Below are 14,185 nucleotides of genomic sequence, written 5' to 3' on the forward strand. Positions count from 1 at the left end.
TAAACTTCAGTAGTGCTATATAGAATTTATTATACTGATTGGCTAGTGTGCTAACTTTTCCCAGGACTATAGGGTATAATCACAAGCATTTTCTGGAAAAAAATAGCATTTTAATTACAAAGAAAGTAAAGAGGCATACAAAAGCAATGCAGTCTACCTAAAATGAGATGCATTTAATTTCACAGGATTTTTTCCTGACACCCAACTTTATAACATGAAATACAGAATGCCTGTAAGTGAGACAATAAGATTATATAAATGTATATGTAGTATAACACAGGTAGAGGAATGCAAGGTAAAATGCAGGTCATGCATTTGGCACTTGCTTGGAAGGGATGCTGGAGTGCTTTAACCGGAATAGGTGTACATCTAAGTGAAAACTACTAAAACAATTCAGCTTTTGACACAAATAATCATAAAATGGAAAACCAGCACCTCATGCTCACAATGTTAACTGCTACTGAAGGTGCATCTATATTTCATACATTATGGATGTTACTGTAGTGTAATTCATTTAAATAATACAATTTTCTATTAGAAGCCTACATTATACTTTTCCTGTTAGGATTATTACTCTAGCACTCCATCAGAAAAACAGTATAAGGTAATTACTTTCTTTACCCACATATTTAAAGTATGTGAACTCAAAACTTAAAATCTTATTGTGAGAAAGGACTCACTGAAATGTGTTTGATAATGCAGACGGTATTCTAATCTGAAAAACGTTAGGTTTGTCCAAATGATACTTGGTAACAAATGATAAAGGATGTACTGTTTTCTAATCTGAAATCAAAGTTTGTTCTATTGTTCGCAGGTGTCAGTTATTGTAAGTTTAGCAGGTAGGCACCTTCTTTGTTAAATTCCTTCCTTCCTCATATTCACTGCACACTTTCCATCTCCTTTCTTATTTGATGCTTTTGCACCATTTTTATATCTTTTATAGGTAAGAATATTGTTGCCTTTCAGTGAAATGGAAACATATGACCTCATGACTCACAAGCACATCATACAACCTCAAGTAAAATATGGCATCCCTAGGTGACCCATATTTAAGTAGCTGCATGGTAAGTTGGAAGAGCTGGATAGTGGTCAGCTTCACTTGTCTTCTTGATCATCGTATGGTGAGGGATTTTAACTCTGCTGACATGTACTCACACAAGAGTGTTCAGGTACATCTAGCTGCATAGGACTCATTAGGTGACTTTATGCTTCATGAAGCCAGGAAGACTTGCATACAAGTAGCTCAACCTGGCAGCATCACATAGTGAAAGTCATGTGTGCTGTGGAGAAGGGTTAGGCCACGTAAGGGAACCTGATCTACATTACCTGGCAGACTGGCCCACTCCCTAGCTCCTGACTCTTGCTTCCTGTGAATGAAAGGAATAATGAAGCTATTATTTTAGGCAGGGAATGAACTGGTTGCAGAGTACTTGTCTACCTGGAGAATGAATGGATCTGTTTCTTGCCTTGTATTGAAGAATCAATGAGCCAACTAGGAGCATGAAGAAGAGCCAATGGGTGGAGTCATTCCGACAAAAAAAAAAAAAAAAAAAATATATATATATATATATATATATATATATATCTGGCATCTAAAAATAAACTGACTTTGTCCCCTTTTCTTATTTCTGACAAAGTATGTATAACTTGCTTGCTTATTTTTCTATAAATCTATGTAGTTTGTGACCACAAAGTACTAAGAAGTCTTAACATTAAATTTGTATTGAATCAGATTTTTGATATTGCACAAGTTATGGAAACTGCTGTGGTAAACACACTATTTGTTTCACTGCTCCAAAGCTATAATAAACAGAAAAGATTCTTAAACAAAACACTTCATTCACACACTCATTCATTTACTGATACCCATTTTATTGTGTTCAGGGTTGCAAGACAGCTGTAGTCTACCCTTACATCCAGCAGACATTAGGCAGATAATTAATCCTGGATTTGGATGCCAGCTCATAGTTTTTCCAATTTGGAGGAATCCCATTTCACCCATATGCATGCCTTTTGAATTTGGAATGAAAGCAGAAAACCTGGCAAAAAAATGTAGACACCAGGAGGAAATGCAGACTCACAAAAATACACCCTAGCCAATAAATGAATTAGAGAACCAAGCACTGAGACAACTCTTGGTACTGCACCACCGTGCCAACTAGTTAGATGAAAATCAAGTGCATAAAACAAATAACTTTTTACTGCATTTAAAACTGATATGCTAGCATTTATGGCAAACAAAAAGGCAGTAACATTTGCTCCCATTTAGAAAAATACATTTTATTATTTTATAAAAGATTAAATACAAGAGATGAAACAATTTCAGCAAAACTTCAAAGCAGTTATGTTCAGCTTTAAATTACTATAAAATGTGTAGTTCTCCTACAGTTTCTTTACTCATTATCACATCCAAGAAGTTCCACTCGTAAAGTTATGCTGTTTTGCCATGTTCTTGGTATGATGCGAATGAATCTGGAAAATATGGGGGGATCAATGTAGTTTTTGGCATGTGTCTGACTATCCACATTACCTGTAAACACCTGAAAACAAGAAAAATGCATTTAGAATACATTTCCCTTACTTTATTCTTTGTGAAGATAAAATATTCTGTTTCAGTATCAAATTTTCATTATGAATTTAAGAAAGTATAATTCTTTCAGTTATGACTTGGGTAACATGAAATAAATAGGGGCATGTTTATTTACATATTTACATTGGAGGTGGGTACATGTATTTTTGTTAGTAAAAGATAACTATGCAGTTCTAACTTCTTCTGACAAATCATTATTTTACTTATTTTGTTTTATTAATTTGTTAACCGGGTAAGTGATGTAATCCAAAAAGGCCATTTTTCATAACTGATTTTAAACAGCATAGGAACATGCAGAAAAAGTAGCACAATGCAGTAGAACCATGTAGATGTCAAGTGTCAGAGCTGCAGTACAAATAAATGAAAAATCAGTTAACACTTTGCATGCAGTGAATTATTTAAGGCAAAATCAGTTTTCAAAGTGTGAAATGACATACTGTTCTCATTCTTTAGTTTAGTTAAAACATTCATATGAATCTCTAATTTCAAACATTTGACATACTGCACTTAGGTAAGAAGCAGCCTTGTGCTTGATAAAGAGCTGATGACAGAGAGAGAAGCCACAGACCAAGAAGACTTAGAAGAAGCACATAAGGCTGGTCCTTGGTCCTCCGTAAGTAAGGTGATACTGTCCTGAAGAGTACGGGAAGAATATGCTCAGAAAGATAGAAAGAGTACTGGTTAACTAGCCAGTAATTAAGAAAAAGGAATCCATCAGTAACAGATTTACATTGCTTAAAGTCTGTTTCTAATACAGTTCTGTATTAGATGCCCACCTGACTGATCCCATGGTGCAGAAGGAAGACATTTGCCTAGGTCACTCATGACTCAATTTCAAACAGAGCTCTCCATGCACACCTTGCCAATACTCACCATCAAGCTCTAACATATTTTGCAAGGGCAGCGATATCTGTGTGTACTGGTGTAAATGTAAGGTCACCCATCCAACTGTTCAAGCTATGTCTTAAGGACTCTGTCTTCAATTTCCTACAGGCTGCTGACAGGATCTTTGCCTGGCATACAGGGCTTCCTCAGACCCAGGTCAAATGGTTCTGTTGCAAATGCACAAAACAAACAGCGCCATAAACACTAGATCCAGGAATGTGAACTTCACTTGTGCCCCATAGGATCTCTGCATTGTAGAACAGGCTCCCCATTCATGCTAAAACAGAGTTCATTCCTGAAACTACACAAACAAAACCTTGACAACTGTATGGAAAATCATACATTTACCCCATGTCTGGCCCCCATGTCCCTTATGGACAGAGGCTGTCAATAAAAAAATGGTATCCTAACTAACACTCCCCTACAAATTATTTCTTACCTTCCTACTATGATGCCCCCCTCATGCAGATGCCCATGATACTTGGGATACAAATGCTTTGGGGTGCTTGGCTAGGCTTGTAAGGGCCCTAGTGGTCATTAGCCTACTAACACTCTATGAATCTATTAACCTAGGACAGGGAATCACATTGCCTGACTTGCTGGAGGACTTTATTCTAGAGCAAGGGGAGATTCCCGGTGATGAACCTATCTCTCCATCTATTTTTTTTTTCTTTTAAAAAAAAAAACTTCCACTGAATTATCACTTGTAACATAGACAAACTTACATTTATATAAAAGTAATCAAACCATACAAAGAAGTTCACAGTTACAAACACAGGATATGTAACAATATATGTAATGTATAATCTTTGCAACATTAAATTTATTCAATTCTTGTCTTCACTTTAACTTTAGTCCTCCTCTAAACATTTTTCTGCATGTATTATTCCCACAATTTCCATTTTTAATATGTAATTTACTCCTACCATTTTCTAAATATCCCTCTTCCTGTTCTTTTATCTCTCTTACAACATTCTCTACTTCAAGTATAATTGATTTGGATTTTGGTTTCCATTTTCTAGTAATTGCTTTTTTGGCAGCCACCAGAATTAATCTTAACAAGGCCTTATATCTTGGCATTCTGATCCTGTACCCCAGCTTCAAAAAAAAAAAAAAAGTAATTTCATGAGTTACAATAATTTGCTCACCTAATATTCCAGGCAGAATACTCTGTAGGGAATTTTTAAAGTCTGTCAACTTATTACACTCCCAAAACATATGTTCCCAGTTACCACTTTCTTCCTCATCATACCTCCAACATTTGCCATCTACCTAAGGAAAAAAAATCTTTGTAGTCTGTTTGGGGTATCCAAGTATCTATGCAAACACTTCCAGGCAAAAATCCTAACCGTTTTTATACTTTGTTGCATAGTTGGGAGCCATACATATGTCCTCCCATTGTTTCTTTCTGAATTGTGTATCTAATCTCTCTCTTCCCAACTGAGTTCTATAGTTATCATGCAGTATTTTACACGCCGTACTAATTATCCTTTTTTAGACTGCAGTTTCTTTTCTAGATTCAATTAAAAACTCAACCAGTGCAGGTCTTTCATTTAGGATTCCCCTATCCTTTTGTCTTTGTCTATATTCTAATATCAATCACTGATAGGAAAGGCATTCACTAGCCTGCACTACAAATGTCTTCTTGGCCTCTTTCCATTCTATTGCCTTTCCTTTTCTAATAATTTGTTCTCAATACATTTGTTCCTTTGCCAGCTTTCTCCAGCAAACTCCAGCCCCCTCTTGTCTATTCTATGTATCCCTAATTGTAGTCATTCAGCAGAATCTCCTTTTTCCATTCCTGTGTTGGCTTAGGTCTTAGTATACTTTCTGATCATTTATGAATATAACATTCTGTATGACTGTTGTTATTCTCACTAAGAATCTGCATCCTAAATCCCATTCTTTCCTTATTTCTTGAATTATCCCTGCTTTATCATCATCCCTTTCCACTTTGAATTGTAGCTTTCTGCTTGTGTTATATATAAGAGCCTTAACTGTGTAACTCTGAAACATTCCTTCAAATTAGGTAAACCTCATTCTTCTGTTGGAAGGATCAGTTTATCCTACTTGACTCTTGCCTTATTCCCCTCCCAAACAAGATCATTCGACTCTTTTTTAATTACTGTCCACAACTTATCCTCTGGTTGATAAAAATATGCCTGACTTATGTATAAAACTAAACAGACTAAAAACATTTTTACTGCTTGTATCTTGCTATCCATATCAACAGGCAAGAGTTTCCAGTTTCTCAGTTTTTGTGTTGTGTTTAATTTAGTCTATTTCTGTATATCCTTGGCAGCCATAACTGAATACTTTTTAATCCATAATCCTAAATATTTCATTTTATCATGTTCCCATTAGCATGAGCATTGCTGGACCAATTCAGGTGTGGGTACATTGTTTGTAGCTATAGCCTTTGTTTTAACTTCATTAATTTTATATAAAAAAATGGAATGGTGTCAGTATATTCCACAACACTGAGATGACCTTTTTGTTTACATCAAGTACAAAATAATATCATCAGCAAATAATGCTAACTTTTCTTGAGCACCGCACCAGTTATATCCCTGTATTTCTGAGTCCCTTGTTTTCTTGCCATTTATTCTAAATATAATTCAGATTTTTATCACTTTCTTCCCTCCTAACTTCCACAGTTTCACCAGAATACCATCTGTTCCTAGACACTTTCCTGCAGATTGGTTATATATAATTAGTTTTATCTCATCTCCTCTTACCTTAACTATTAGTTGATGAATCTCATCTATGTATAACTTTGGCATTTTTAAGTCTTTCAGAAATATTTCCATTTGTGCTTTTTCTTGATTTCCTTACTTCTCTGCTTTATACAGATTTACATAAAATTTCAGAAATAACTCTTAATGCTTCTATAGGAGCTCTGAATATTTTTCTTGTTATAAGCCCCCTAAATTTTGCAACAACATTTCTACTTTGTTTTGCCTAAGTCATGCCAAAAGTTCTTGTGCTCAAGAGTTATCCAAAAAAAAAAAAAAAATTGCTTAACAGCAATCTTTCTAAACTCATGTATATTATCTAGGTACTCCCTTATTTTCTTTTTAGCACTCTGCAATTGCACATCTTCTTGTTCTGTGAGATTCCCCTTATTTTTATAAATAATTATTTTTACGTCTTAACCCAATCTCTTTTTCTTTTACTTCTGCCGTATTTTTAAACTCCATTTTAATTTTATCCCACTCACTAGCTATAACTTCTGGAGTACTTCCTATCTTCCCCAATAGTTCTCATTCCTTAAACTCCTCTCTTTTTAACATGTAGTTAGGGAAGAGCCAGTGTCTAATATTTACTCTATTAGCCTGTATTTTTATCTTAGTAATTATTGGCACATGATCTGAAATAGTTATTGGATGTGTACCAAAGTTCTCAACTAAATGGATATGCTCCTGTGAAATATAATTTCTATCAAGTCTAGCCTAGTTACTGTACTGGGGGGGGGGGATAATATGTAAATTCTCTCTGAGTTCCTGCTACTGACGTCATGTCTTTCATACCAAATATTTTCATACATTTCTTCAGAAATCTACCCTATTTTGGTATATTTTCCCTTCTAGGCTCACCAGATATATCCTCATTTGTTGAAAATCAAATTCCATTCCCTACTTATAAGCAATATTTTCTGCTGAAAGCTGAGTATTTTAAGCTCCAAAATAGCAAGAAACCAAACACCACCGATAATATATTTACTTTAATATGCACAGCGAAACAAAAGGAGGCACCAGACCATGGCTGATAAAACCATAAACAAGATTTATTCCAAAGACAGATAGGACAGTGCTTTTGCAGCCAAAAGCTGCTTCATCAGACAAACACTTCATTTCCTGTTATTTAAATCCAAACCACCCAATCATGACACAGTAACATGATGCAATCACTTACTAAAATATAGACCTGCCCATGAATATATATAATTACAAAAATATATAATACACATAAAATTCATAAAAACTATCTACTAAGTGGTCTATTGCTTAAAATGGGTTTAATGGATAGCTTATCATTTAAACCCTTACCCATGGTGGCTAACATTCTAATTATCCATTCTAATTCCTTAGTTTCAACCCTAACCATCTTAATTGTTACTGTGTCATGACTGGGTGGCTTGGATTTAAATAACAGGAAATGAACTGTTTGTCTGATGAAGCAGCTTTTGGCTGCAAAAGTGCTCACCTATCTGTATTTGGAATAAATCTTGTTTATGGTTTTATCTGTCATGGTCTGGTGTCTCCGTTTGTTTCACTGTGCACTTTCTATATTTTTTGGGGGACCAGTTTACCTGCATCACTATTTTACTTTTTGGTCTGGTGATATTTACTTAATACAAACATACACAGCTATGTATATCTTCAAATAACAAAGTTTAACCCTCCTAATAGGAACATTTGTGCCAAATAGACAGCTGCTAACACAAGCCCTAGTTAACCTGACATTGAAGTTATCCATGCTAAGATGCATGTTATTGTCTGTGCTCCTACTTACACTAATTGATGTCTGTTCTTTTTTTTAACTTTATTCTGCCTCCCCAGATATGACAAGTACTTGCATACCTTCAGGAATAATTAACTTTTAGCCATGAAAAAAACTGTCTGTCTTTTATTGCCCTATTATCAGCTTACCTCTATGGAAACATAAGAGTAAAAAAATAAAGGAAGTCATCTGTTGCAGTCTGAAGGACAAGCTGAAATATTTATTACTAAAGGAAGATTTTTCATTATATTTGGTGTTCTCATATTTACTTGGTTCCACTTACAATTTGTTATTATACTAAGCCAAGTGTCTTAATCCAGACATTTACCTATGCAGAAGTAAGAAAAAAATATCACCTCTACATAAGTTATGATCTCAGACTGCAGAAAATAAAGAATTGCAGGAACTTGTGCATTCTGCAAGCCAAGTCAGCAAGCATACATTGCAGTGTGGCTTTGATGCCCTAGAAGCATCTTGCAGGCAGCAGTCACTGGTTCTGTACTGTAAGTTATGATCTGTGTACTTCTACACCCTCCTCAACAAATCAAGATTACAGCCTATTAACTTAAACATGCTTTTGTCTAGCTTTTCTTCTATTTTTGTGCTGTAATGCCTACATTTCTTAATACCAAAAGAGAGTAAGAAAGAAAGAGAAGAAGGAACAAATTCATCTGTTTACTTTAATAACTTTATCACATACAAGAAAAACTAAAAATACTTTACAATAGAATATGCAATATATGTTGTGAAAAGTTACAATGGAAATACTGTTTAGAAAAAAAATGTTTTACTTACATTTATCGTTACATTTACATTTACCTTTTTCCTACCTCCTGCCATCCCCTCAGAGTAGTTTTATTTATTTTTGATGAGGGTTTAGATCTCTGGTGCTGGTGTTGGCAGCACAAATTTAACTTGCTGAAAAAGGAGATCAAGAAAAACTGGATCTCTAAAGCTATGGTAAAATAGGCACAGATCTCCTCAGAAATATTTTTGAGGAAAATAAAAATCGAGGATATGGAAAAAGAAAAATATATGGTAAAAGAATGCAATGATAAAACATTACCATGTAAGCCATGGGAAAATCTAACAGATGAAAAAATGAAAACTATAAAAATAAGAAGCAAATGGTGTAATCAGAAACCAGAATGTCATGATTTTTCTGGAGACCGGTAATAGATAAATTATCAGAAAAAGAAATATGCCATATAAAAAGAAAAATGATAGAACATATTTACATTGCCAAGAAGAAAAAACTACTGAACGTGTGTTTTTTGAAATGTAAAAGAGTAAAAAAGTTATGGGGAAAACTATGTAAAGAAGATGTTTTCAAAGATATAAAAAACAGTGGATAAAATAATAATGGATATGATTACATATGGATATTATAAGAAGAGAACTAAAGAATATGTTAAAAGAGCAGATAAAAAGTTACTTTATGTCATATGGGTTGTATGGAATGAAAGAATAAATTAAATTATTGAAATTAAAGCCTTAAGGTGCTTCGGATGAACAGCAAACAGACATGTGGCAAAAAAATAATACACAAACCAGAACAGTTACTTTAAGCGCTTTCGTTTTTTTTACTATTACTTTTATCAGTCAGCTAGCAGTCTTTTAATTGGGGATGAAATCAATCCATTTTCAAACTTTACTACTTGTAGACTAGTGGCTGAGAACAGAAGTGTTCAGCCTAATGTACCAGAATGTAAAGTATGTGTGTACATATTACAGAAGAAGATTCTCAAATATAAGTCCCTTGAGATTGAGAATTTTTATCTTTGTAGTTGTCGAGAATTATGTGTACAGTACCATTGGGTCTTAGGGTGTATACTTTTCCCAACGGTATTTGTTACAGTGATAAAAAATTTACTCTGATATCTGTGATGTAGTTAACAAAGCAGGTTGTGAGGTGCTTCGATTTTTAAAAGACTGGAACACTGACAAAATACAACTTTTGAAAGATGGAATTGAGTTATTAGACAAACAAATTGTTCATCATCTGTCATTTAAGTTATTTAAACATTTGTATGATAGTTTTGGGGCAAAGACAAAAAGACGTGTGGCAGCAATAATTGATAGGAAAAGAAAGAAGCTTGATAGGGACAGGCTTGCTTATAACAACAGGCAAGCCTTTTTATTTAAAGGTGCTTTAGATTCAGATGTTATATCTTTCAAAGAACCATTGGCCATGAACATCAATAGAGATAAGCGGTGGGACAAATTAGACTCTTTTTCATCTAATGAGCCATCTAGGCCATTGGCTTTGGTGGGTGTGTCCAATACTGTGACTGGATTGGTTAACAACAGAGCCAATAATGAGTCTGTAACCAATACAGGAATTTTTTTTTTGCTCAGTGACATTACATCTCCCTCTGGTTCAGCTTCTTTTTCCCCCTTAAAATCGAATTTGAATGCCCTCCAAATATCCAGGGAGGCAAGATATCTCGGGGGAAGAAATGGGGGAAAGTTAGAGGATGGTAATAACTAAATGGCACAGCTTTAATCTGAGTGCAAAGGCTTTTTCTAATGATGAACTTGAGGCACTTTCAAAACGATTCACATTTATTCCCACCAGAACGGCATTTTTAACTGATGTACTTTTGGGCTTAAAGCTTTTCATTAGAAAATTGAATCTTAAGTATATTTTTGACAATGTACCATTTGGAAATGGAGCTATTCCTTTTAGGAAACTGAGTATTGTTAACCCTCCATTAGTTAACACTTTAAATGTTTTTTTCAAGAATGTGTGAAGCAGAGTTATATGACTTATTTAGAAATAGTAAAAATTCTAAAAGTACTATTAAACCATTTTTTTAATTTAAACAGTGGTGAACAAAAAGCCCTTAAACAATTTGCAAGTTATTCTGGGTTTAGACATATGAAGGTGAACAAAGGGAATGGAGTTGTTATCACGGAAGTAACTGATCGCAACATGCAATGTTCAGTTAGCTTTCAGACATTAAAAGCTATAAAAAAGTGTCTAAAGATACAGTACATAATAGTTATAAGACAATTGATTCCACATTGCTTGATATGTTGTATCAGGGTTATATTTCCTTGGAATTATAAGAATTTTTGTTTACAAAACAGCCGCAATTTCGTATGCTGTTTGGCATACCCAAAGTTCATTAGAACAAGGCTTTACCACCTTTTTGACCCATTGTGTCTACTTTTTATGGCAAAATTTTTACTACTGCAGCATTCTTAGATGCTGTATTGAATCCTATAGTACAGGAAAGTAATTAGAAGTTATGTACTCACCATAATGTTCCATCTGAGTAGGTATCTTCATTTGTCTGCAACCTTTGGGATATGGATCCGATCTCGGATCCGAGCTGGCAACTTTTACCACAGCATAGATCCGAGCTCCTAGCTCCTCCCTTTACCCATAATCCCCTGTCAACCCTAACTGACCTCAGATCAAGTTTGCCCGATATAAGCAATGTAAAAGTGCCCCGGAAGGGGCTAATCCAAGACAGATCCTAAAGGTCAGGGGGAAGGAGGGGGGGATGGTTGCAGACAAATGAAGATACCTACTCAGATGGAACGTTATGGTGAGTACATAACTTCTAAATCTGAAGTAGGAACTTCATTTGTCAGCAACCTTTGGGACAGAGTCCCCAGCTACCTGAATCCTGGGTGGCCTTTATGGAAGAACATTCTGGAGCACTGCAGAGCCAAAGGACGCCCTACCTCTGGAGACAACATCCAGTTTGTAATGGCTGATAAAGGTATGAGATGAGGTCCAAGTGGCTGCGGAACAAATATCATCTAAGGGGACCCTAGATTTAAAAGCCGCCGAAGCAGCGACGGCCCTAGTAGAATGAGCACGAACCCCTTGAGGTGCAGGCCTTCCCGAACTCTGGTACGCTAAGAGGATACAATTAGCTATCCACCGTGATAGTGTAACTTTAGAAATTGACTTGCCTAAACTTGTTTTGGCAAAGGAGACAAACAACTGGTCAGATTGCCTATGACCAGCAGTTCGATGAGTATAAAAACGTAATTGTCTGTGCACATCCAAGGAATGCAGTTTATATTCTCCTTTGTTCTGGTAATGGGGAAAGAACACGGGAAGATTAATAGATTGATTAATATTAGCTTCTGAAGGCACCTTAGGCAGAAAGGACGGATTGATCCTGAGGTAAACTCTATCTGGATGGAAGGATAAATACGGCGGCTTAACACATAGAGCCTGAAGTTCAGAGACCCTTTTAGCTGAAGTAATGGCCACTAAGAAGGCTGTTTTCCAAGAGAGATATTTAAGATCAACCATGGCCGCCGGCTCGAAAGGGAGGCTAGTCAAGGCTTGGAGAACCAAAGACAAATCCCATGGGGGTACTACCTCCCTGACTGGAGGTCTGAGAAGGAAAGTACCCGAGAAAGCTTTACAAAGCTTAGCCGTCATCAGAGGGCCTGATTCATGCCCTACATGATAATGCGAAATCGCTGCCAGTTGTACCTTGACTGTAGAGCAGCTAGCCCCTTGATGGAAAAGGGTAGTTAAGAACTCCAGAACCAAGGTGAGAGGCGCCGTGAAAGGATCCAATTTATGGTGTTCCGCCCAGATTGAGAAACGTTTCCACTTGCTTCGGTAGACTCTTCTGGTGGAAGGTTTATGTGCTGCTACTAGGATGGCTTTGACTGGTGAGGAGATTCCGGGAGTCCTAATCAGGAGTGGAACTGGAGCAACCAAGCCGTCAGCCTGAGGTTGACCAGGTTGGGGGCCTGGAGACCCAGAGGGTGGGTAATGAGATCCGGGAGTGGATCCAGAATCCATGGTGGATGAATTAGGTGAGACCACAGGTACGGGAACCATGTTTGACGAGGCCAGAATGGGGCAATGAGGATCATTTTGCTCCCCAGCCGACTGGCTTTCTGTAGGAGTTTCAGCATCATGGGCAATGGAGGATAAGCGTAAAGGAGACCGGGAGGCCAAACATGTACTAGAGAGTCTCTCGGGGACTCCCCCTGAGGGGGAATTAGAGCGAAGTAGCTGTTGCATTTGGTATTTGAAGGAGAGGCAAAAAGATCGCAACAGGGTTGCCCCCATGGGGCAAATATCTGTTTCGCTACTAGGGGATTGAGAGACCATTCGCACGGAGTCAGGATCGAATGACTGAGCCTGTCTGCTAGGATGTTGGACCGTCCCAGAATGTGCGTTGCAATAAGAAAGCGGTTGGTGGAAATCACCCATTCCCACACTCTTATGGCCTCGCGACAAAGGGGATAAGACCTGGTTCCCCCCTGTTTGCTGATGTACCAGACAACTGACATGTTGTCCGTTTGTACTGCAATTGTCCCAATCGGTAGAAGGCTGTGAAGTGCCTGCAACGTCAAAAGCACCGCCCTCATCTCTAGGACATTGATATGCAAGGAGGTCTCTGTGTCGTTCCACGTGCCTTGGACCGTTCTGCCTGAATAGTGCCCCCCCCACCCCAGGCAAGAGGCGTCCATGGTCACTGTGGCGACGGGGGAAGGCATCGAAAATGGTCATCCCATGTGGAGACTCGGGGACCGGAGCCACCACATGAGCGATGTTCTGCAAGCCCTGCTTAGGGGAATAGGATGGGACAGGGGGTTGCGAGACAGGGACCACTGTACTTGGAGGGTCCATTGCAGTACCCTCATATTTAGGCGGGCTAGGGGTAGTAGAGGAATAGCTGCTGCCATGGACCCTAGAGCCCTTAGGATCAATTCCGCAGGTGGAGCAGGAAGAATGAGAATGGCCTTGACATGCAACCTCAGGTTCTGAAGCCGATTGGGAGTTAAGAAGGCAAGCATTATCCTGGAATCCAATCTGGCCCCTATAAAATCTATCGCCTGTGAGGGGACTAGAGATGATTTGGTCATGTTGATAGTTAACCCTAGATGTGGAGCAAGGTCGAGGAAGTAATCCCTGCCTGAACAGAGCAGATGCCTTGTTGGGGCGATGAGGAGCCAGTCGTCCAGGTACGGAAAGACCTGAATTCCCTGAAGCCTCAGGTGGGCCGCTATGACCGCCAAGACTTTGGTGAACACCCTGGGGGCTGAGGTGAGACCGAAGGGAAGGGCCCTGAACTGAAAATGATTGGCTCCCAGCCGGAAGCGGAGGAACCTCCTGGAGCGTCTGTCCACTAGGATGTGGTAGTACGTATCCTTGAGGTCGATCGAGCACATCCAATCGTTCTCCCGTAATAGGGGGAGAATAGATTGTAAGGTGAC

The 14,185-nt window shown here is 37.7% G+C and overlaps 1 protein-coding gene across 3 annotated transcripts in view; it reads right to left on the minus strand.

The window, feature by feature from the left end:
• Window positions 1–2,259: 2,259 nt before the first annotated feature.
• The window catches only part of F5 (coagulation factor V), a 1,256,984-nt gene continuing 1,245,058 nt past the window's right edge, over window positions 2,260–14,185 (minus strand). For all 3 annotated transcript variants that reach the window (XM_044072364.1, XM_044072363.1, XM_044072362.1), the window contains one exon: window positions 2,260–2,540. In XM_044072364.1, coding sequence (XP_043928299.1) covers window positions 2,394–2,540 — 147 coding nt within the window. In that variant the 3' untranslated portion in view covers window positions 2,260–2,393. The remainder of the gene's footprint in view (window positions 2,541–14,185) is intronic.

This window comes from Protopterus annectens, chromosome 5.part0 (assembly GCF_019279795.1).
Source record: "Protopterus annectens isolate FY-2018-M chromosome 5.part0, PAN1.0, whole genome shotgun sequence".
NCBI lineage: Eukaryota > Metazoa > Chordata > Ceratodontiformes > Protopteridae > Protopterus > Protopterus annectens.